Source organism: Mustela erminea, chromosome 7, assembly GCF_009829155.1.
Source record: "Mustela erminea isolate mMusErm1 chromosome 7, mMusErm1.Pri, whole genome shotgun sequence".
Lineage (NCBI taxonomy): Eukaryota > Metazoa > Chordata > Mammalia > Carnivora > Mustelidae > Mustela > Mustela erminea.
In genome coordinates, this window is record NC_045620.1 from 108,981,746 (window position 1) to 109,007,345 (window position 25,600).

Sequence of the window (25,600 nt, forward strand, 5' to 3'; positions counted from 1 at the left end):
CTCCAAGAGTAGGTCTGGGCTTCCTTATTATTTTGTAACAATATAACTGATACTTGTTGGGTTGGGCAAATCTCTTTGAGCTCAATCTGTAAAGTAAGGGTGATCGTAGTTCCCTCATCAATGCCTAAGGATTTCTTAAATTAAAGTTAGGTGGTAGATAGCAAATAATTTTAATATCTACACAAATAATTGGTACAGAGCACGCTGGAGGCTTCGTCTTCAGTCTCTTTTGGTAGAGTCCTTGAATCAATGTTGAGGAAAGTTTGTGCAAACTTAGTGAAGAAGTTTATGTCACAGATAAGTTCATCTGTTAATATAATTGATAAGACGGACTCCTGGGTGGCTCAGTCCTTTAAATGGCTGCTTTCAGCTCAGGTCATGATCTCAGGGTCATGGGATCGAGCCCCACATCGGGCTCCCTGGTCCACAGAGAGTCAGCTTCTACTTCTCCTACTCTCCTCCTCCCCAGGTCATGCTCTCTCTCTGTCTCTCAAATAAATAAATAAAATCTTTAAAAATATATATGATTGATAGAACAAGCAAAATCTTCATTATAGTAGAATTTGTTTGAATTACTCTATCGGAAATTATGCCCGCAGATTATAATGGAGATGGGATGAAGTTAATACCCAGACATAAAGGAAAATAAATATTGTGAGTCAGCAAAAATGTTGTTTTGTTTTGGAAAGCAAATTAATGCTCAGAGACTGAGGTTTTGTTGTTGTTGTTGTTTTGTTTTTTTGCCAGCAATTTATTCAATGCAGTTGCACTGTGGGAATTTCACTAGTCAATAGCAAATAGGATGTCTCTTAATAAACCAATAAAGAAATAATAAAGTCCAAATCAATGATAGATTAATCACACTATTATCCCAGGCAAGAGGAGAGGGAAGGAATAAAGTCCACCTTCAGTGGGGTTGAACCTTTATAGGAGGTGGTACTTGGAAGAGACACGTCCGCCAACTGTGAGCTCACGTCCAGCTGTCCCTTCAGAAGTTAAAGTTCCCTGTTGCTAGAGCGTGTTGCTAGGGAACGGTAGCTCTGGTGTTGATGGGCAAGATGATCTTTGCCAAGGGCTGTTGCATGGTTTTCACCACTGCCAAAAAGAGTCGCCTTGACCAAGGCAAGAGCGAATGCCCCAAGGTCTTTGGAGAGCTATTTTAGCTGAGAAGGAGTCACCTTGCCCAGACTGAGCACTCTCAGACAGGCCTCACAGACTCTTGGTATTTATAGTCTAAATGTCCCTTTGCCACAGTTGCCTCTTTATATGTTTTTATCGAGAACCCCTCCCCCCAGTGCTCTACCAGCTGAACTGCTGAGTTCTCATTGGTGAGGAGAGATGAGATGATGATGCCGTGATATAACTTACCTCATGCTTACATCAACACAACTTTATTTCTATAAACAACTATTTGTTTTGGTCTTTGTCATGAATAAGTAGATTTGACATTGTACCAAGCCAATATACAACAGATAGAGTGCCCCTCTATGAGACAGATACCTGCACTCTGTACAAACAGAATTAGAAAGCATGCAACAGCTTCTTTCATTACAGAGGAAGGAAGTACTCTCAAAGTGTAGAGCATTCATTTTCCTGGGTTTATTTCTAGTATAGAATTCTGTATAGTATAAATGACAGCCTAATCGTTATTGATAATGAGATGGCCTGATTATGTGGAACTTAATTATATAAATACTTTTTTTTTTACTTTATGAATATCATTTTTATGGAAACTTACCAACAATGGTAATAACAATAGCATCATTTATTGAGTAATTACCGTAACCAGGGACTAAGTCAAGCCCATAATATACATTTTATCCTTCCTATAACTTCTTTAAGGAGAGTCTACAGTCTAGGTTTTTCAGACAAAGATACTGTGACTCAGAGAGATTAAAGAACTTCCCCAAGATCCCACGGCCTCAGGTGAGATACAGACCCAGATACTCTGACTCCAAATCCTTAACTCTTAATCAGTTTCAGTTCTTTTATGATCTACTCATTGCTCTAGATAGTGATTCTGCCATGAAGTTACTCACTGGTCAAGTTGTGGGACACTGACTAGATAATGTCCTTAATGTGATGAGGCAGAAATGGAAAACAAGAGTGTCAGGATTTTGTACAAGCCCACTCCACGACGATAAATCGCTCAAACGTGGAAATGCCGGTCCCTGATCCAAACACTGTAACAAATTCAGAGGAAGTGGGTGACCTCTTCCCAATGAAGGAATTGTGGGTTATAACTGTGAGTCTACTGGGGAGGCTGCTTCCACCCAGCAGTAGGACCCACTTACTGGATGGAATTCAGAGTGGTGCTGAACTAGTCAAAATAAAACAGAGAAGTAAATGTTTACTTGTAGGAACGAGACTCCAGCGAGGAGGAACAATAGCACTTGAAATCAATAAAAAAAAAAAGTCCCTGTCGTCCCCCTTGAAGCAAAGAACACTGGATCCAATCAGCAGCATTGGAAGCCCAAAAGACAAATCATGCCAGTGGGCTAGTTGAAGTTCCCAAGAGAGGGAGAATGGCTAAAGCTGAGCTCCTCGTGCTGACCATGCTGGGACGAGCTAGTCTACTGTTTTCTTATGTAGACATGAGTATCAGATTGAGCTCAAGAATGAGCCGGTAGTTGAGTGTGAAGACTGGTTGAGGAGGAAACAAGGTGGGGAATTACTAACTCCATATGAACACACTTGTGAAGACCCAAGACTAGAAAAACAAGGATGGTACCTCGGACCTAAGTAATTCAAAGTACAAATGAAAGAAATGACAACAAAGTACTTATTTTTTTTATGTTGGAAAATTATTGAGTGTTTTAGCAAAATATTAAATATTTTATAAAATTTTGGTAGGCTTGATCGTATGTCCAATTTGTCTGTAGACTGGATGGAAAGTAGGGCCTAATTCACAACATTTACACTTGGTCTGAAAGTGAGTTTGCTATAAGGTCTCCTGAAGGTTTGTGGGAATTATTTCATGAGAATTTGAACCGTCTTTATTTTTTTATTTTTTTATTTTTTTAAATTTTTTATTTTATTTATTTATTTTTTAAATATATTTGACAGAGAGAAATCTCAAGTAGGCAGAGAGGCAGGCAGAGAGAGAGGAGGAAGCAGGCTCTCTGCTGAGCAGAGAAGCCCGATGCGGGACTCGATCCCGGGACCCCGAGATCATGACCTGAGCCGAAGGCAGCGGCTTAACCCACTGAGCCACCCAGGTGCCCATGAACCGTCTTTAGAATAGATCAAATCTTAGTGATTTTCCTGTAGAGTCCCCCAAATGGTCATGCCTTACTCCTTCAGATACCTAACAGAAGAAACCCATATCTCTGAATCCTAAGCCTGAAGAAAAGATTGGCAATCAAGATTCAAGAATACAATTAAGAAATAACTATTGGCATTGGAATGTAAATCACCACCTTCCTACGTAGAGTATTTCTTCTTTCCAAAGCCACAGGCTGCAGAAACCACTCTGTTTCCTTACCTAGAGCCTTGCTAGTGATGTAGTCTTTGATAATTCTTACAATAAAAATCCAGTCATGTATGACATTTAGGAGGGAGCAAAAGGTCTGACTTGCCTTGGGGCCCTGAAACCTTTATAAAGATGCCTTAAATGAGAAATGAAAGGAAAAAAGAAATTAAGGACTCAGAAATTGAATCAAATCAGAAAGGGGGTGCCAAAATCACTAGGCACTAGGCTGCCTTTTAATGGTTCTAGGTAAAGAGAGGAACTTAGGAAAGCCTGGGTGGCTCAGTCGGTTAAGCCTCTGCCTTCCGCTCAGGTCGTGATCCCAGGTCCTGGGATTGAGTCCCACAACGGGCTCCTTGTCCAGCGGGGAGCCTGCTTCTCTCTCTGCCTCTCCCTGCGACTCTGTCTTCTTGTGCTCTCTCTCTGACAATAAATAAATAAGAAATCTTAAAAAAAAGAAAAAAAAACCTTAAAAAAAAAAAAAAAAGAGAGGAACTTATGTAGATTTTCCCACCAAATTCAAATTAACCTAGTACCAGACTACATTGGAAAAGAGGAGGAATAAAGGGGACCAAGATGAAGTCTTAATGCTTTCTCAGCTACTGATAAAGTGAAATCTGGGCACCACTGGAATACAGACAGGGCTGGTGTCGCCCACATCACAAGTGTGCTTACACTTCTGAGAAAATCGGAGCTTTCACCAAGTGGTCCCTAATATTAAGACTAGGTTACGCCCCTTCCACAGAATCTGTTCCAATGAGATGTAGTCCACTCACATTTTCATTCAGCTCTTCTGCTCAGTTCCTGCAGTTTAGCCTGGTCCTATTTCCTGTGGGGAGAGTCATTAGTTACAGGCTATGCTCTGTGTCATTTAGAAAGCAGCCACTTTTCTCTCCAAGTCCCTTTCATTGAGTATGAGCCAAATGTCTGCCTCTCACACTCTCTTGAAATCAGTACCCTAAGTAATTTTTGGCTAAGGACATACTCTTACAGAGAGATGGTGACCTTCTCTGTCTCCCCACATGTCATTCTGTTTACACCCACTAGTCAGGGCAATCTAACAAAAAGTCTGTGGCAAGTCAAGAGCATTTAACTCCTAGCGAGGAAAGGAAAATGTTCTCAGGGGAGAACGACTCCTGGGAATATATAAGACAAGAAGAAGCTTGCTTTCCACCATGTAGCCGTGTATCCCCAACCATTAGGTGGACACAGCCGAACCTTGTTAATTAAAGCACAGACATCACCCGGAAATACCAACGTCACTTGTAAGTTTGCTAGAAATGCAGATCCTAGGCCTGCTCCAGAGGAACCCGCAAGCCCCAGGTGATTCGTATGCACATTCAGAGTTGAGAGATATTGGTGCTAGAACAGTGGTTCTCAACCTTGGTTACAGGTAGGAATCAATTGGGGTATTAAAAAAAAAAAAAAAAAAAAAAGTTACCCAGGCCTGGGTCCTACCCCCAGAGATTCCAAGTTAATCAGTCTGGGGTGTGGCCTAAGCACTGGGATTTTTTAAAGCTCCCCAGGAGATTTGGAAGTGTAGTCAGCGTTGAGAGCCACTGGCCTCATAGTCCAACAGTGGGATTCCTGGAGTCAGAATCTCCTTTCTCCTGTGGCCTGGCTGCCAGAGAGCTCCAGAGTAAGTAGTGGGGAGATCTCTCCTAAGGACTTAACTTTCTGCCCTATGCTCTGTTCCTCTCACCTTTTCCATACAGCTGTCCCTGACCCCTCACACGTCCACCAAGCTACACCAGTGGTGAGTGCCAACTGGTGCTTTACAAAGAGAAGTTCGGAGTCACGCTTGAGGACTGCATCGCCAGAGTCTCAAGATGGGATGCTAAAATCTGCCTTTTTAAACAAGCTTCCCAGGTGTGTCTGATGGGCAGCCAGGTTTGTGAACTCCACAGTGGGTCTAGCCTTCCATCCTGCCAAGTCATTAAGGGTTTGTAAGGATGAATGAGCTGTCAAGAGAGCAAGGGCCTGGTGCAATGCTCCTTTATTAATTATGGGGAAGTGATGTATTGGCAATGATAATGCTTCTCTTGGAAAGGCCAATGAATGGTTCGTCGATTGCTGCATTAGATTTTTCCCAACTCAACCTTAATGCTCAGCTTTTACTCCTCCGTGTAGTTTAGAAGCAGCACGGGCTTTCGCCTTAAACAGCTTCTTGGTCTTTATTCCCAGGTGAGCTCTTTGCAATCTTCGAGGGAAATACCAACACGGAGAATCTTTCAGAGATCTCGGTTGGGGAATACCTCTCCCTTACCCCCACATCCTTATCTGCTTGTGTCAGCAGCGTCTGGCCACGGTACTGCTGTGCGTGTCTATACGTAGGAAAAACACAGTGAGGATGTAAGAGAAAATCATTGATACATCCCCAGGTCCCCTTGCTAAGCCAAAGCTTCCTTTAGCAGAGGGCTAGAAAGCGGAGGAAGAAAGATAGATCTGGATGAACAATTCCAGAGGTGAGAAATGGGTAGGCAAGTCGGGGTGAGGGTTCTGCCTGGTGGGAGAGGCGAGGAAGGTTCAAAAGAAAAGTTGCAGCGCCCGTCTGCGCGTGTCATCGATGGGCTGGGCGCCCGAGGGAGCGCTAGCGCGGGGCCAGAACGCACTGCGGGGCCGAGGGCCGGGAGCAAACCGACAAATCTTCTCGGCGGCGGAGGCTGCGAGGCTGGAAAGGCTCCCAGACCGCTCCGGGCTCCAGAAACGCGCCGGCTCTCCCCACCTCGGGCGGTCGCCGAAGGCGCCGGGGCTCGGCGGCGGCGGCGGCGGCGGCGGGGGGGCCGAGCGCGCGTGTGAGCGAGTGCGAGGCTGCGGGCGGCGGGCGGGCGGCGGGCGGGCGAGTGTGCGCGGGAGGGAGGGGGAGCGCGCGCGCCGCCCGGGCCCCGGCCCTCCCAGCCTCCCGGCCTCCGCCGCGCCTGCCTCCCGCCCGCGCGCACCGGCTGCCCGCAGCCGCCGCTCCCGCTCGCGCCGGCGCTGCTCGGGAGCCTGCCCGCCGCCGCCTGCTTTGTGCTTCCCCCAGAAGATGGGAGCGACCTCTTCCCGGTCGGGAGCTATTTAAAAGGAGGGAGCGCGCCGTATTCCCTGCTAGCGTGGAGGAACCGGGGACGGATCCATCCACACTCCCCCCAGATCAGGTAGGATCTTATGATGGGCAGCAGAAGGGATTTGGTCCGCTACGGCCAACTGTTTGCTATTCCTGTTCCTGAGGCTACACTTCCCTCCGCTTGGGCCACGGACCGGCTGCTGGATTGTGTGTGTGTGTGTGCGCGCGTGTGCGCGCGCGTGTGTCCCCACACGTTTTCTGGGGTGTCCGCGCTTCTCGGGGAGCGAAATTGCTCGGGCTGGTGCGTCTGGGCGTGAGTGTGCCTGCCTGCCAGTGCCGGCTGCCGGAGGAAGAAAGGGCTGCTAAGGAGAGATGCTGCACCCTTCGCCGCGCTGGGCTCCGAGGCTTCGGGGCGCGAAGAGCTAAGTCCGCCCGGAATGCCGCGCTACTGGGGATCCAGGCGTCCCCACCCACTGGGCTCTGCTCCGCGGTCATCCCACCTCCTGGTAATTCCTGGGGTCTTCCCCAAGGCCACGCTTGAGAGGCTCGTTTCCGGCCAGCTCTGGGTGCGCCTTCACCTCGGACTGCGGAGAGGAGGGAGTTGTGGCTGGGGCAGGAGGAACAGGCAAGGGGGCTTTACAGCGGGGGGAATGGGCTGGAGGGTTCCCGTCTCTGGGCCCTATGCCGGGGTGTGCCTTGGGGTTCCTGCACACACAGGCGTCTTTCCCCCCACGAGATTCGAAGGGAACTTTGCAGCTGCATTATCTGCCTCTGGAGATTTGCTGGCTCTTGGGGAAATGGTCTGTGTTCTGAGGTGTGAGGATATCCTTCTTGGCTCCTCCTTAATGAAGAAGAGGGAGGTCTTACGGGTGGACAGTAGGCTAAAGAAACCGAATCTGCCCAGAGGATGCTTTTAAAAAGACAGTGTGTTTGCATCCTTGATTTTAAACATCCCCCCCACCAAGGATTCTGTTGACTGTTTTGATGAATGACTGGGGCTAGCAATTTGTATTTCCCTCTCCAGACAAAGTGGCAGTGGTTGGGTTGAAAGCAGAGTGATCAAATTTAGCAAAGAATTTTCTGAACAGAGCAATAGTGCATGGTGTCCGCAGTCATTGGAAAGAAAGTCATGCCTTGCACTAGATATCTGTTTAACCCCCCCTTAGCCCGGCTCCCTTGCAGGCGCTCTGTATCTCTCCTGCTAGTCAGCCACTAGTGGTTGTGACTATAACAATACAAACTTTGTCCTGCTGGAGGTGTAAAGACTAAAAAGAGAAAAAAGGATATCAGTAGGAGGTGTAGTGGAAGAAGCTTTTTAAAAAATGACAGATGTGGTAAAGACAGTCCTGGCATCCAGATCATGGAGGAGCTGGCAGGGTAGGTGGATTCTGATCAGATCTGGTTAAAGGCATAGCTTGAGGATCTCCAAATATGAGCAATTTGAGCACCCACAACCCAGCATCTGTAGGAAGATTTGCTAAGGGAAATGGGGAAATGGGGAGCAACTAGGAGGGGGTTCTGCAAGTAGACCTCACCCCCCACACTCCCCCCCAACACACACATGCACACACTTGTATGTTTTCTTTTTCTCTCAAAGCTACTCCTGCAGCAAGTCAGGAAAGGAGAGTAGAAATGTATCTAGATGTTCCATTCATTTCAGATAAGAAAACAAAACCAGAACAGGGGTGATGGCTTTTACGTTCCTCTTTCAAATCCTGTGTTACTTGGATTTAGCTCTATGGGTTTGCTAAACTTGCTTAATGGGCTGCTTAGGCTGGTGCGAAAGGAGGAAGGAAGGGAGAGCTAGCTCCATCTTTGGGGCCTTGTGAGTAAGAAGGTGGGGGGAAGACCCACTTACTTCATCAAGAAGCAAGATGTGTTTTCTTAAACGGTTTTCATTTTACAAACCCCGCCTGCTTGAAGAATTCCATTTGGTTCTAAGGGCTATTTTGCTAAGATTTCTCCTACCTACTAAAAAAAAAAAAAAAAAAAAAAAGCCCTGATTTTTTTTTTCTCCCTAAAATGGCTGTTGTCTTGTCTTAAATATGGAATGACTAATTACTAGGGAATTAAAGAACTGGATAGAGGTAAACCATTATTGACTATTGAGCTGTGCAGTGTTGCAAAGAATGCAAGTGTCCATGATAATCAGACTTCATTTACTCTGTCCTGAAAGCTTCATAGGGCTGGAAGAGGAGAGTAATGAATTAAAAGAATATGAAGGCTCTGCTTTATATCTATCAATCTGTCTGTCTATCTATCTACCTACCTGTCTATCCATCTGTCTTTCTATTTATTTTATCATCACTGTTGAATGGTTTCTGCTATATCATTTTGGATAAAGATTAAGAGCTTTGTTGACCATGAAGGGGAAAAAGAGAAATGTTAGAGGTGCTTTTACTCCAAATAATATTAACAAAAGGAAGATGAAGTATGGTTAGGACTTTATGCAAGAATAACATTAATTGTTCTTTGAAGCTTACTATGTTTTGAAGAAAAAAAAAATCCAAGAGAGCTTCAGCATTTTGTTAGCAAGCTATATTTAACATGTTTTTTTATCAGACAAAAATAGACTTTTATTTATCTCGCAAAGTAAACGCATGGTTTTTCTCTCTCTCCGTATTTAATCTGTTTCTTTGAAAAAATAAATGATGATAAAAGCGCTGCAGATCCAATGAGGTTACATTCTTGCTTTAAAGGAAGTTAAAGCATTCATTTAGGTCATGGTTGTGTTTCTTTCAAAGTAAGTGCATTTTAGGACTTTGCCGTCTGATTTTTTTGCTTTGCAATTCAGTGAGAGGAGCTCTTTCTCCATGACGCCTTCAGGTGGAGGGAGCCTAGCATGGAGGTAAGTAGCAAGCAGTCTACCCCATCAGCAGGGAAATAACCAAGGGCCAAGTTGAAATAGAAATTAAATCTGGAAGAAAGAAATAAATACAGGATTAAAAGAGGATGGGAGAGCACCTATCTTGCATGCTTTGTATTTTCGCAGTGTAAATGTATGTTGCTTTTAGCCAAGAATTAAATTGTTGCTTTATGTTTGCTGAGAATTTAGGAATCAACGTGTTTCAGTCTCTCTCTTCTTCCTGCTTCTTTCATTCCCCCCCCCACTTTGTTTTTTTTTCTTATGAGTGATAGATGTCTCTTGCCAGAACATCTTCCGTTATTGTCCATACCTCGTACTTAGACCCCTCATCATAACCTCTACGAGATCGCCTCCCATCTGATCCAATTCTCCTGCTCCCTCTTGTGGCAAATACTCTCCCTGACTTTCCCCAGATCTCAGAACCACAGGGAACCTCACTCTGGGCTCCCTCAGCCGCCTATCACTTGGGATCTGATCTCAGTAATACTTGTGGCTACCCTAACCAGTGGACTGCTGAACTAGCCATCTCAAGTTTTCTCTCGGAACAAAGGGATGTCTACCCCCTGGAGACATACTTGAGATTTAGTGGAAGTAAATGTCAGATGCTTTCTGACCCACAGGAACAGAATAGATCTGGGAAATGTGAGCTTTCAGAGTTGGCCTCAGATTTTGATTTGGACTCCAAGCTAGTCTAGTGGGGCCTCATTACATGGAGTGAGATGATTTTCAGTTTTTTTTCTTTCTCTTCAAAAGGTACCTTTTGCCTGTGTATCTGTGTCTGTCCATCTCTGTCTCTCTTACGGCCTCCCTCCCTCCTTAGGCTCTCGGCGCGCACACACGCCCACACGCCCACACAACACAAGATATATTTTATACAACACATATTTTGAAGACTCAAGCTAATCAATAGTTAGGTTCTCAGGAAGGTTTGTAGCTCATACAGCCTATGTTCTGAACTGGAGACTTCTAGGGTAAGCTACTCTCCCCGGCAGGTTTTTAGCAAGAGCAGCTCAGAGCACGAATGAGATCGGGGGCCTGCTTCCTGTGTGTTGACTCAACTTGGAAGGCAGTGGCTTGTCTCCCTTGCTGCCTCAAGTAGATTCTCCTTGCTGACAACTCTTGTGAAACTCTAAGTGTTTTGTATCCACTCTGGGATTGTCCTTTGATCTGTCTAGTCAAGAGAGTGTCGTACGGAACAAGAGAGACAAAGGTTCAAGAGAATCACATTTCTTCTTTACCTGAAACTTTCCAGCCAATTTCAGGAGGAGGTGGAGGATATGCGGAAGGAGAAGAGTCCCGAAGTGAGGGGCATTATAGGCAACTGCCTGCTAAGTGATCGGGGGAGGGGGTACAAAGCATCCTTGGCGCGGAAGCATTTCTCCATCCACCAATGTAAGATCAGAAATTCTTATTATTAGACTTTCATTTGAATAAAGTATTTCTATCTCGTAAGTCCCTAATGCCATACAATGACATCTCTTAGGAAAGAGCTACCTTTAATTCTTTTTTTGTTTGTTTTTAAAGATTTTATTTATTTGACAAACGGAGATCACAAGTAGGCAGAGAGGCAGGCAGAGAGAGGAGGAAGCAGGCTACCTGCTGAGCAGAGAGTCCGATGTGGGGCTTTATCCCAGGCCTCTGGGATCATGACCTCCGCCAAAGGCAGAGGCTTAACCCTCTGAGCCACCCAAGCGCCCCAAGAGCTACCTTGAATTCTTATAAACAACTGGCATCTGCTCGTCTGTTAACTTTGGTTGGTTTATCAGGTCAGCTGACAGAAAAGTCCCGAGGGCCTGGAACACAGGAAGGTGCAGAGGAAGTGAAAGTAGTTTGAAACTGGGTTGGTGCCCAGTTTGTGCCCTCAGAGGCTCCTTCTGGTGGGGAAGTGTGAGGACCTGCGCGCCCAGGAATGGGGCTGCTGACAGGGAATAGAGAGTAGTCAGACAGACAGTGTGATGGATTCCCACACTGAAATCTTCTAGGGCAGCAAATATATAAAAAATCTGATCCTTTCTGGAAAATGTAGCCTTTTGAATTCTTCTGAGAATGGGCAAATTATGTTCCCCAGTGTGAAATGATATCCTTAAACTCCTGAATGGCTTCTACTCTATGTCATTTTGGAATATTCATACCAGTAACCTACAAAATGCCCATGCGATACCAATTCAGACAAATGTTTTCTTGCATATACAATAGGTACAGAAAAGTAAATATAAATATTAGAGCCCATTTTAAAAAAGACCCAAAACATCATCACATGTCCTTACCTGTGAAGTCAGAGTAATTACTAATTTCTTCATTGAATCTAATGTGAGATGAAGTCCGACAGACAAGAGAGTGATTCAGCAATTTATTCCAACCCAACCATGGTATTTATTGAGCACTCCCTGTATGCAAGGCACTGTGCTGGGCTTTTCAGAGAATGCAGATGATGAAGAGGAGTTACTTGACTTTTGCCGAGTGCCCATTGTATGCTCAGGGCCAATCTAAGCACTCTGAGTGTGTTTTCTCTTTAATAGTCTATAAATGCTCCACAAGGAAGCATCCTTATCGTGATGTAAAAATGAAGATGATGGCTCTGTTAAATAACTTATCTAAGAGATAATAGGTGATAGTACCGGTTTTTGATGCTGCTCAAAAGCCGTGTTCTTCGCACCGTGTTCTCTAGTCTTAGGGATGTCATGGTCTAGAACACCTACCTGCTGAGCCACCTGGGGAATATTGCTTCAACTGTCTAATGAGCACAAAGCTGTAGAGCAGAAGGAAGAAGAGAATATTGGAAGAGGCTTCATGGAGGAGGACGCATTGTAGTTTATTTTTCAAAGAGTGAAAAGGGCTTCTAAAATAAATAAAACCAGTATGCCTGAGTGGCACAGTCGGTTAAGCACCCGACTCTTGGTTTTGGCTCAGGTTGTGATCTCAGTGTCATTGAGATCCAGCTCCGCGGCCATCCCCAAGTGGGACTCCGCAATCAGACTGGGCTTGAGAGTCTCCCCTACCCCTCCCTGCCACCATGCTCCCCCCACCCCGCCCATGCACACAGGCGTGTGGTGTGCTCTCTCTCTCTCTCAAATAAATAAATAACTCTTAAAATAAAATAAATAAAGTGAGCATTTTGGGAACATGTAAACCAGCTCCAGCTAATTTATGACAAGGACAACCCTGAGGTAATGTTAGGGCCGTTACCAGGCTTTCCAAATCAGCTGTGTGTCCCAGTCAGAGCCATGCCATGGGAACTGTGGCTCTGGAACAAGTGATAGCATCGGCCACCAAAATTCCAGATGAATTTCCAACATGACCTTTAAAGAGAGACACTGTAACCATCAGAGAGGTCAGACAAGGGACAGACCACCTGCTATCCTGTTCCTCTCTTAAATTTAATGGTTATGTTTTCTGGGCCATTACAAGTGGTCCCCCCCCCTTTTTTTTTAATTTGGCACCAAATGGCTCTGGTAGTTTCTCCCTTGAGCTTCTTGAACTCCTGTTCATTTTCTGCTTCCCTGTAAAGCACAGGACCTGCTGTGGCTGTCCCTGCTAGATGTAGAACATCCCGTCCCAACAGCAGGTGTAGAGAATCATGCTGCTTATCCTTGCCGGCAAACCTAAACTTCCGGCATAGACTATGGTAGAGCCTCCAAAGTAAATGGCACTGGGCAGAGACGAAAGGATAAAATTTGGAGACGTGCTAAGTCATATGTCTTATGTCTCTCAAAAGTTCCAAGTCACTCTTCCAAAATAACCTACCAGCCAGGTAGTGGGGAATGTGAGCTCCCTAGAGCTGAAATTTGTGAATTGGTCCTGGGCAGAAGTGGTGGCTCATTCTCCCGGACTCCTCACTGCCTCTCTTCTCCTGGCCTGAGAGCTTCTCCTTCTCTTTGCTCTTACTGCTTAGAACCTCAGCCAGCTCCGGAAGGAACAGCAGAGATTCAGATAGTCCTTTTGAAACAAATGAGCCCATGAAGGCCACATGAAAATAAATGACCCTAGAGAGTGAAATAGGAGAGAGTTGAATTCAGTTCTAGGGCTCTGAGGTCATGTCACCAAAGTCACATCTTCTATTTTTGTCTGATAATGTAGAAGGCCTCCAGAAATGTATCTGTGTTTTCTGGCCTCAAGGGTCCCTGGGTATCTCCTAATGATTCCCCAAGGTGGAAAGATTTGCTTCTAGATTGAAGGTATTGACTAACAAAATGAGGGACCTTGGTATCCTCAGGCTAAAGTTCTCTGAGGTCAACAGCCATTTCATGACAGTCATATTATTTATTTGGACTCATGGCGTATTTAACTTCGTGCTGGGTACTTGACTTCTCTGTGCCTCAATCTGCTCATCTATTCGATGGGAATGATAATAGCAAAAAGCCACGTGGGATTTCTGCGAGGAATAATACATTAATACTTATAAAACATATGGAACTGTTTCTGGCATGTGGGTGCTCAATAAGGATTTGTTCTGACTTCTTGAGACGAAGATTGAGAGTTTCTGTCCCTGCCTGCATGCCTTTATATGAACGTGCTAATTGTGGGAGGTTGCCATGGCGAGAAGGAAGATAAGGACACACATAATGACATACACCAGAGGTCACAAAACTGTATTTCAAAAGGCCGCATAGTAAACATTTGGGGCTTTGTGGACCACAGGGTCTGTGACAATGATTCGACACCGCTGTTGTAACCTGAAAGCACCCACTGACCATACTTAAATGAATGGGCATGTTGTGTGCTATACAACAGTATTTATTAATGCTAGAATTTGAACATCATATAATTTTCACATCACGAAACATTGTTTTTCTCTTTGTTTCAGTTAGTTAACAAAGTAAAAAAAAAATTAATGAAGTGGGTCTGTAAAAATAGGTAGCAGGCTATGGTTGACCTGTTGGCCCTAGTTCGCCTACTCCTGACACACAGCTAGACTATGAGAGACACAAAGGCAATATCGTTGAGCTTGAAGAATCTTAGCAGTCGGGGTTGGTGTCGTGCAAAGAGAGGTGGCCTAGAAACGGAGACCTCGTTTTAGAGCCTAACTCTGTCAAATCTGAGATGTGTGCCTTTTGAAAAAGTCTTTTAAGTTATCATGGCCTGAGTTTTCGTGTTTGGAAAAAGGGGGGTAGAGGCAGAGTTAGGTGGCTTTCAGGGGTCTTCCTAGGTGTAAAAGCAGTTTTATGAAGGGAAATTGGACATTTAAGATGGATCGTGGAGGGCAGGTAGAAAAGTATGAGGGAGGAAAACATGGTTCATATTTGGGTAATTTTTGTTTAGTAGCTCAGTTGGTTATCAGGAACAGTAACCCTGGGAATGTAGACATGTGCTGTATTATGGATGGTGACCTCGAATGCCAAAGTGAGGGATTGGGGTACTCTAGCTTCCTGTTGTTAGCCTGAGTCCCAGTTTTATAGATCAGGTTGAGAAAGGGAAAATGCCCTGTCTTAGGCCACAGTACTGCTCCTTTAGAGCTGACACCAGCACTCATTTCTTCTGGACCCCAGATCAGTGATCTTTCTGTCTACCACATTGCCCCCAGCACAGTGGTAGAATGAAATTAACTGCAATTACATGATTGTGACCTCAGAGGGGAAAGTCTAAAAAAAATTACAGAAGCCACTTTGAGTATTCTCTTTGATAAAAAAGATATTTATTTATTTATTCCAGAAAAAGAGAGAGAGAAGGGGGAGGGGCCAAGAGAGGGAAGGGGGAGAGGCCAAAGGAGAGGGAGAGAGAGAGAATCTCAAGCAGACTCTGCTGAGCAAGGAGTCCCAGGTCAGGGTTCAATCCCAGGATCCTGAGATCATGATCTGAGCCGAAGTCAAGAGTTGGCTGCTTAACAACTGAGCCACCCAGGTACCCACCTGCCCTGTGTACCTCTCCCCTCTCCCATCCCCTCGCTTTGAGTATTTTCTAAACATGGTCTCATTCTGCCTCCCAGCATATCTAAGAAGGTAAGTCTGTGAGTAATTCCATTACAGAGAAGGTGAACTGCAAAAAGTCTAACCCAAGACCTGGCCTTCCAACCATCTTTGGCCTGGCTTCCTGCTGACCATCTTAATTTTCAGCTCAACGTGTTGTTTCTTCAGCAAAGCCTTCCCTAATACCCTAGTAGTTCAGGTCCTCCATTGCTTACTCTTGGAGGGTAGTGTCTTGCCTTTATAACATTTATCAGAGTTGATAATGTTTCTTTTTGAAATAATTTAAATTAACATCTGTCATCAGTCTTCTCAGATACATAATAAATTCCAGAAGGGGAATTGTATCTGTTTACTTCATGGCTCTAGCCCCAGTGGCCCTCCCACTCCAGACACGAAGAGACATTCAGGGTTTGTTGAGTGAATGAGTGAATGAATGTTCTTGCATAAGTCATTGATATCGATGAAAGCAGTCTTTGCTTAAAAGGAAGAAGTTACTATCTTCACTTGCTAATGAAATGATTAAATGATTGGCATTTCTTTCTCCACTGACTTTTTTCTCAACTATTCTATTGGCTCCTCTCCAATCCTGGCCTATCACAAAAAGACCATAACAAAATAGTCTTGGCATAGTTACTCACATTGAAACTATAACACTTCAGCCAATATTGAAACAATTCTTCAAATATAGATTATGGGATTGGTATAAAGGGCATATTCACTAGATGCTTTATCTAGTAGAGAAACTGTATGTTTCATAAACTGTGCTCAGGGATTTGTGTAAAAATTTTGTTTTCCTATAAGCTACCCAACTTATTCCTGTAAATACTAAAATTTGGCCAGTTCCTTTCTAAGCTGTTTTCATTTAAAAAGAAGTATTTGTTCTATGTGTGTATATATATATAAATACACATAATGATAAATAAATTAATATATAATAATAATAAATACATATAAATAAATACACACACACACACACACACACACACACACACACCTGGTTTTAGAGCCATGTCACTGTGCATATTGTCAGAAACTTTAGAAAATTGTAGCACAGAATATTGAGAAAGGGTCACCATTACACGAGCATCTGTTAACTTGAGTTTTTTAAAAAAATATTTCTTTTTACTTCCTTCTGCTTTTCTCAAGAGCATTTTATTCTTTTCAAGGACTGTGATTTGACACTATGCAGGAAAATTTAAAAGACTCACAAGCTTCAAGTTGATAGGGTTCCATCTCCTGAAAAGCAATCTACTTGAAGATGAAGCTTAATGACTCAGGGAAAAAGCTGATGAAATTCACCAGCCTCTGCTCACATAACCAGCATTTTCCTTGTTATGAAAGATTTTTTTTTTTAAAGGCATTCTGAATGTTCCTATCACATAGCTTGAAATTAGATTCTGTATTAAACATCTCTAGTCCCAAGAGGCAGACTAGAAGGCAGAAAGTGAACGGCAAAGATTTACTCTTGAGTTGAGGTGAACAGAGGGAGTGGTGATATTCCCCTAAAGACCCTATAATTTAAGGAGCAGAACTTTCCTCACCACCCAAGGACCCAGTTTTGGGGTTTACATTTCAACATATTATCTACTCTATTCAGGAATTGTGCATGGAACTTGGATAGAAGGTCTCCAAGGACTTCCATTTATCCTCTGTCTTTGCCGCGTGTTGATACGGTGTCTTAGAAATCCTTAGCTGTTTCTATTTAAAGAGGCACAACTAACCCTTTGCAAAATTATGAAGTAGATATAAGTTACTCCCAATGCTTTAACCTCCTCTTCTGGGGACCCCTGTGATCTCCGGGTAGGGTCCATTCTTCTCCATTGTCCTCTCCCCTACCTCCCCACCAACTTACCAAGGGGGTCCCTATTTTCATGCTGTCTGGAGTCCCAATCTATGAGAAGGAAAGCCTTTCTGATATATTATTTCACATCATCATTTTACTGAGATGACAAGAAACACTACATTCTAATTTGGGGCCACTACCTTTGGTCAAGTACCTTGTCTAAGTGCTCTGCCCTGCCATCTGTGTTTGCCAAAGATACCGTATGCCCTGCCTACTCTCTACCCAGTTCTGCCCTTTATGCCAGGGCCCTTAAAGTATGGTGCCAAGACTGCCTCTATCAAATCAGCTGGGGTGCTTATTAAAGTTCAAATTTGGGTGTCCTCTTTAGAACTACTGTACCTCTGATGATAACTTCCACTTATCTGCATATTAATGTATTTTCCAGGTGATTCTTAGGTGAGCTTAAGTTGAAGAAGCAGCACTCTGTGCCTTTATGACATCATTCCTTCCTTCTGTTTTTTTTAATTTTATTTTATTTTATTTTTTAAAGATTTTATTTATTTATTTGACAGACAGAGATCACAAGCAGGCAGAGAGGCAGGCAGAGAGAGAGGAGGAAGCAGGCTCCCTGCTGAGCAGAGAGCCTGATGTGGAGCTCGATCCCAGGACTCTGAGATCATGACCTGAGCCGAAGGCAGCGACTTAACCCACTGAGCCACCCAGGCGCCCCCATTCCTTCCTTCTGTAATGTCCTCTTACTCTCTCCAGCTTTTCGCCATCCTTCCAGCCCTCTCATTTTAGGGAATCTTCCATAGCCTTCCTAGTACTCACGGCCATTTGAGTAAGTAGTTGAGTTTGAACACTGTCAGTTCATTAGGCACAGGTGCAATTATCTTTGTAATCCTCACAGTGTTTGGTTTGCTGCTTTGCCCATAGATGCCACTCCAGGAATGCTTGATGAATATATGAGTGGTCCACTGTCTCAAACTAGAAATACAGAGAGAGCTGTCCTTCCTTCAAAAACAAACAAACAAACAAAAAAACAAAAAACAAAACAAAACAAAAAAACCTCAAAAAACAATAACAACAACAACAACAAGAAAAAACAACCCCACAAAAACCCACACACGTTTCTTAAGGTGAAATGTCAACAAGCTAGTGTGGAAAATATTTTTAGATAGTAAATCTTTTTTGGTGACCCAGATAGAAACACATGCTTGTGACCTCATTTTTTTTTTTTGTTCCCAGTGTGTAAGGTCAGACATCAAAGAAAGGCGGCTCTTTGCCTTCAGGGTGGATGGTGAACAAATTAGTATCCGAAATAGTTATTATTGTCCATCGTGAGGCCCCTCAAAGATGCACAGAGTACAGACAAGGTGCTCTAAGGCCCTGGCCTGCCTCAGGGAGTTCACCAGGCTTGAAAACCCTGGGTGGTAGAATTGTAGGCTGAGCAGTGTGAGGTTTCTAGAACCCTGGTTGTATTAACCTAAGAGCTCAGGTGCATTAGCCTGGGAACGAGGTGGTCCACTTTGATTGTCTCACTCTCTCAACACCTGGAAAGTCTCTCCGTTTCTGGGATTCTGTAGCAATGAAAGAGTTCTGTACCAGAAAGGAGACTCACACTCTGATGTTTGTAATCCATGCCCCCCCACCCCCCACTAGAATGTGATCTTCTTGGAGGATATTAACTTATTCATCTTTTAACACGTATCTGGCATATGTGAGTGGCTAAGAAAGCTTGGCAGATAAAACCATGAATGAATGTGTTGTTTTCCTGTTTCTTTGAATTACTGGTTTAAAAATTAAAAAAAAAAAAAAAAAAAAAAAAAAAGTCTTGACCCCCCCCCCAAGACAGCGGATTTGTTGAAATTCTTGGAAAAAAAAATTTTGATTTATCGCTATCAGAGCAAAGTATTCCCTTGTTATGCTGAAGTTCAGTATTATTCTCCCCAGATCCATCCATCTTTCATTTTAGTTTTGCTTGCTCACTGCTAGAATTTCTTTCTCTAGTTTCTTTTCTCCTGACCAAATGGAAAAACCTTGAGATTATTACATGACTTTGGAGTGATTTCAGACCTCAGATTTTAGCTGATGATCCCCCAAATGGATCAGCTTTCGCTTGCTACGTGATAAATAGTACCAAACCCTTACTCGGGAGCTGGGGAGGCAGGAGACAGGAGCCACAAACATGAAGGCTCTGGAGGAGGCAGTACAAACTACATGCATTTGTTCAGGGGGAAAGTAGGGCGCGTGGAAAGGTTACTCTGTGCTAAGTATCGAAGTAGGGGGCTCCTTGCTACCAGAGGACAGTACTGCTCACCTAGGAAGCGAAAACAAACAAAAAGATGCTGCCATTTGGGAAAGCGCGGTGGCAATGTGCTTTCCAAGTGTAAGCACTGGGATTAAAATCCTAGTTCTCCTCTGTTTGTACGACTTTAACCAGTTTACTTTTACGAACCGTTTATTTTTCTCATTTATAAAATGAGAATGATACTACCTCCTTGCCGTATTGTCAGAAAGGCCATGGACAGTGAACACAATGCAGTCGGTGAAGCACCTGGGACAAAGCAAGGGCTCGGTCAATGGCTTCAGTCTTTATTGTCCTCAGTGCCAATTTATGACAATAAGTGAGGCCCTCACTCTGGCCTTGGCACTGGCAAAATGAATCTGAGGACAGCCCTGGCCCAAGATAAGCACAGCGGCTTCCCTTTGAATTCCTCTTTTATTTAGTTAGTTTTGAAAGACTCTTTATTCCCCAGCTTTCTTTCTCTTACTCGTATTTCCATACCGGTATGCAGAGTTAATATATTTAAATTGAAATTCGTGATGCACTTTCCCATTTATGAGCCTTCTGTAATGGAGCTGATTTTTGGTTGGTGCCAGACCAGATGTCTTCTTAATGCACTGGAAGGAGAAGATACGCTTTGTGGAGGATGTCTGAAACATTAGGACCCTCTCAACACAGTAGATGAACTTGGCATTCCAAAAGAAATCAGCAAGCTGGGGCTCATGGAGGAGGACCTGCGCCCAGGTGCTGGGCAAAACTGCAGAGTGCCCCTTCTCTATGCCGGAGGTCAGCTTTTCCAGCCTGAGGTTCTCTGCCCATGAGCCTGAATCACATTTCCTCTCCTCCACTTAATCCTCACATTGGCTTTTCAAGGCGATCCTGGCGTCTGCTCATTTTAGGGGCTTCTGCTTCAGTCAAGGCACATTTTTCAGGGCAAATGCCTCGTCTCAGCCCCCAGATTCTGATTCACCTTCAGAGATTTGGTGAATCAGCCCACGACCCTATGAAAATGATTTTATTCATTCAGTAAGCAGGTGCTATGTGTCTTTTTTATGTGCCAGATTCTGCTCTAGGAACTGGGTGGGGATCCATCAATGAACAAAAGAGACAAAAATCTCAGCCTGTACAGAATTTAACGTCTATCAGAGAGAGAAAGGCAATACACAGAACCATCAAATAAGTTATATTAGCACCTAAAGAAGAAGAAGTTCTATGTAGAAAAGCAAAGTAGGGGAAAGGGCCATGGGTTACATCTCATGACTTTTCAATAACTTCTTCATTATTTAAAATCCTAAATTCATCTTTCTGTTTTTGGCCTCACTGCCTGACCAATCACCCCAGTGTCTTCCTTTGATGAATGAGGTGAGTGTTTTCTGACCTGGCCCAGGATCCTGGCTGTAGTCTCAAACATTCAACCAGAGGACTTGAGCCCCTTATATGAACTCTTGCTGCCTGTATTCTAGAGGACCTGTCCCAATTTATTAAGCAACAAAAAGGAAATTCTTTCTTTAAAAAGAAAAAAAAAAAAGGTAAGAGCAGAGAGTCCTTGTGGGACCAGAGCTCCTCTGTAACTCGTGGTCATGATCTGTTGGCCTGAGACTGGGTGCCAGAAGAGTAATTTTCATCCTGGATGGATGGTCAGATAAGGCAAATCATTTTGGCATCATCTCTTTGTCTAAAAGCATTCGCCAGTGCTTGTCTCAGTAGTGGATAAGAACTTAGGGTTGCTTAAATGTTGCCTTAGAACGGATGAATTGCTAAGCTTTGATGTTTTCACTCAGCAAGAGTTACATAGAAGGGAATTCCAGGTCCTGATGAGGGAGAGTCAAGGAGTTCCTTTGAATCACCCCAGCTGCCAATCAATGGAATGAGATTCGGCCGCCTTTGTGCACGGGGCTGGCGGGAATGCCAAATGTATTTCTTCTCTAAGAACCGGGTCCTCCTTGGTGGTCAACCCTGGTTCTAGCTTCCCATAAGGAACCCATTGCTCTGCTGCCTGATGAGTCTTAGGTCTCTGCCGGGGGGTGGGGGGGCTCTTCCTCACCTTTTATAGAAGCCATTTGCCAAAAATCTGTCTTGCAGGTACATGTCCCCTTCCCCTACCAAAAGCACATCCCTCTGTAGGAGCTGGGATTGTCTGTTGGCTTCAAGATAAAGAATGAGCAGAAGACACTCTGGGTCTTCTTGCTACGGTGCTGAAGGCTCCTTTGGATGATGTAACGGCTATTCCTGAGCAAGAACTGGCTGAGAACTTAAGAGTTGTTTGGAAAGCACCATGAAAACCAACCTATCCTTGTTCCAGAGTTCAGGTGATCAGGGCAGAATATTTAAAAAAGCCAGGCAACAGAACAACATACTAGCAGCTTCTTTCCTGCTGAAAATTTATGGAAATACATATTTGAGGAGACAGTAGGGAGGATTTGCTTGAATCTGACGATGGAAGAAAGACCCTGAAATGAAAGAATGAAGAAGAACCTCTCGTTTAGATGCTGTCTGCCCCCTCTCCTCCCAAACATTTGAATTTGGTGTTAATTTAATAAAAGAAGAAACTAAAGTCCAGAGAATTCTTTCCATTGCCAAAAATCTATCTCAGTGTTTTGTGTCTACTGATTTCACAAATTATGATACTGCCACCTTTTGAATATAATCGTGATGTTTTGCACTTAACCTCAGAAAGCCCTTTCCTTTTTCTCTGCGGAATTTTTACAGTTGCATCCACTCTTAGACATCTGTACCCTTTTGGCTAATAACAATTGTGAGATGTGGGTTGGGGGAGGGCTTTTTTTTTCTTTTCTTTCTTTTTTTTTTTTGGCTGACCTTATAGATTGCCCTGAGAATGTATGTAGGAAGAGGTGGTCGGGTAATTGCTAAATACTGACCAGATAAGGGGCGGTGATCTCTAGGGCATGTCAGCTCACACATTACATCTCAGCTATGGATGCCTGTCTGTTGGAGTCTCTAACCCATAAGATAAAAGCCAGGCTATTGGAAACCTTCCATGGAACTTTTGCTACTGAGGCCCTCCTTACCCTGCATGGAAGCCAAAAGGTTTTCCAACAGGTCAGTCCAAGCCCAAATCCAATACTCTCTGAGATGACTTCATACACTATCAGGGATGCTCTTATCAGGGTTTGGATCTTAGTTCAGGAGTTTCCTATCTGTATGACTTTCTGACAAGCACTTAACCTGTCTGAGGCTCAGTGAACCCATTTCTGAAATGGGCTAATAATATCTACTGCAAAATGTCATTCTTAGGACACTGCATTGCACAACTCCAGGTGGTGCTATTCTCATGGACCATATTGGAAATGGCAACACCAGGAGCTGTGTAAAATAACAATGCTTGTTAGTGTAAGTATTAGATATAATAATACACTTAAAGAATTTAGCATAGTGTCTGCCATCGTGTTTACGAATAAAACCTACTGTTAAACTCTTGGGCAACTGACCATGATTTGCTGTTGTGCCATTTTGACCTTTTCTTCTAAGAAACAAAATAGTTTGGAGCACAGAAAACACAATCCTGAATCTTACCTGGAGGTAAGAAAGTGTTGTCATGGTCAGGAAATGGAGAGGATTTCCATATTTTAGAACTTGGAGACTGGATCCTAAAAGGTCTGAATAGCCTATTGAAAGGATTGGGCTTATTTTTAGTGCAAGAAGCAACCAATGGAGAGCTTTAAGGGGGAGGTAGGGAGTCACATCTGTACTTTAGGAAGCTCATTTTGGCTGAACTGTGAAAATGGACAGATGAGATTTGGCAGGAATTTAAAGGAAGTGGTTGATTATATCAGTCCTCGAGTTGGGCACAGGTTGGAATCACTGTTCTGGGTTTACTTTCTCTTTTCCATACTGCTCTCTGGGAGCAAATACTTAACCTTTCTGATCCTCACAGGTTCCCAAGACATTTGGAATTGTAAATCTTCCAAAGGGTCACGACCAGTTGTTTCCTTCTCCTTTTTAAAGTTGAGATCGCCACTGTGTCATTTTTTATACTTGCCAGGCATTGGAATCAGTTGTAATTCTATTTTTTTTTTTTTTTTAATAAAAGGCAAAAACTGGTCTCCTTGTTTGCCCTCGTATCCCTGTGCTCTTAGTCTTTTTTTTTTTTTTTTAAAGATTATATTTATTTACTTGACAGAGAGAGAAAGAGAGAGAGACACAGCGAGAGAGGGAACACAAGCAGAGGGAGCTGGGGAGGGAGAAGCAGGCTCCTCACTGAGCAGGGAGCCCGATGTGGGGCTCGATCCCAGGACATTGGGATCCTGACCTGAGCCGAAGGCAAAGGCTTAATGAATGAGCCACGCAGGTGCCCCTGTACTCTTATTCTTCATGGAGCCAGCAGAAAGATGTTTTTAATAGGAGACTCAGCGGATACCACTCTTCTGATCAGAACCTCCCTGAGTCCCATCTCTTTCACAATCAAAGCCAGTGCCTTATGGTAGCCTCCACGCCCCTCATAATCCATCCGTAGTCTGTTCCCAGCTCCAGAGCTCTCTCATCACACTGGTTCCTCTGTGGCTCCTGGACTATGCAAAGACAAGTCCCGCCGGGTCTTGGCATTTGCTGGAATTCTCTTCCTGTAGATATCCACAAGGCTTGGTCTCTTACTTCCTTCAGGATTTTGCTCCAGTGTTGCCTTATCAGAGAGGCCTTCCTTAACCATCCAGTATAAAATCCTGCGTGCTGTGTGTGTACACACACACACACTCACACTCACACACGCAGACTCCTTGTCTTACTTAACATTGCTTTCTGCTCCATCCCTCTAGCTTTTTTTAGCATCTGACATTTCTATTTATTTGTCTGTTTCCTCCCCAATAGAATATATGGTCTGCAAGGACAGAGACTTTGTTTTTGTTGTTTGTTTGTTTGTTTGTTTTTAATTCTCTGATGAACTCTTAGGTCCTAGAAGAGAGCCTAGCAGGCGATTCTGAAACACGTAGTTAGGCAGCACCCATAAATATTTGTGGGATAAATAGCTCATGATGGAATTGGAATTAGAGTTAGACCTTCCACTACTCTTGCACATTGCTTCGGTGACTCCTTGTGGTTTTTTTTAAATTGTTTTTTTGGTTTTTTTTAAGATTTTGTTTATTTAACAGACAGAGATCACAAGTAGGCAGAGAGGCAGGCAGAGAGAGAGGAGGAAACAGGCTCCCCACTGAGCAGAGAGCCCGATGCAGGGCTCGATCCCAGGACCCCGAGATCATGACCCGATCTAGAGGTAGAGGCTTAACCTACTAAGCCACCCAGGTGCCCCGTGTCTCCTTGTTTTGAGTGGCAATCCCACCCAAGCCCTGTAATCACTGATTAAGTAGACCCACTGACCATAAATCTTGGCATATTTTGAAAAGACGCTTTTTCTATTTTTTCAACCTTTTATGTAGAATGTAATTCTGCCATTACAACCTTTTGCCGAGGCTTGTCTGAGAAAAATGTCAGAGCTTATCTCCCCATAGTGATGAGCTAAAAGGAGCTTTAGGCCAATGGTGGGCTCTTTGAGGGTCTGCCAGAAAGTGCTGGACCAGGGGGCTCCTCCCGGGCCTTGGTGAATTTCCACTCCCTGTCATGAGTGGCCAACCTGGGCCAGAGAAGGTAGGTAAGTGCGTGGGTGGCTCTCAGACCACCCCAGGCTGTGGAAGGTTCCAGTCTAGCTCCGCTGTGAACTTTTTATCGGGCCACAAGACTATGTTCTGACTCAGGACGCCCCCTTGCCATCACTTTGTCTGATGTTGGACCTGGCCTTCTAGGCCGGAATTACCCTTAGAGCAGACCCTCCTCTCCTTCAGCACCTTACAAAGCCTCAGGGGCAGAAGTGATATCTGGGCAGAGAGGCGTTTTGCCTGAGCTGGTGGGTGAATTCAGAGCCATGGTTTCTCAGTCTGCCCCTTGGCCTCGTCTACCAGGCCCTGTGTGCCTCGGTGACTCTCCTGCTCGATCTGTAATTGCCTGCAGCCCTTCATCAGATGTGTAGTTTGTGGTCACTGCTGTTCTGCCACATGAGCTAATTTAGTTGGAATTATGGCTCCTGTATTTTTTTTTTTTTTTTTTTGGTCACTTGAACCCTCTGTAGAACTAATATGTGTTTTAGAATGGCCATGGAAAGGATGACATCAACCCCGAGAAGGAACATTTTATGACTGGTAAAGCTGATTTCACAGCCTGCCAGACAAGGGTCTTAACACACAACTAGACCCAGGACTGTTATCTCCCTTTCCTGTTGCAGACAGCCACAGACTCTAG

At 44.1% G+C, this 25,600-nt stretch overlaps 1 protein-coding gene across 16 annotated transcripts in view; it reads left to right on the top strand.

The window, feature by feature from the left end:
• SLC8A1 (solute carrier family 8 member A1) overlaps positions 1 to 25,600 on the top strand; it is a 379,615-nt gene that overhangs the window by 49,334 nt on the left and 304,681 nt on the right. For 7 of the 16 annotated variants that reach the window (XM_032352861.1, XM_032352867.1, XM_032352863.1 and 4 more), the window contains exon 1: positions 6,642 to 7,021. The exons of 2 other annotated variants lie outside the window; for them this stretch is intronic. In XM_032352861.1, the coding sequence (XP_032208752.1) occupies positions 6,953 to 7,021 (69 nt within the window). In that variant the 5' untranslated portion in view covers positions 6,642 to 6,952. Of the gene's footprint in view, positions 1 to 5,090; positions 5,109 to 5,184; positions 5,339 to 6,367; positions 6,607 to 6,641; positions 7,022 to 25,600 lie in introns of those variants that run through there. 7 more of the 16 variants (XM_032352871.1, XM_032352872.1, XM_032352874.1 and 4 more) reach the window with 6 other exon arrangements.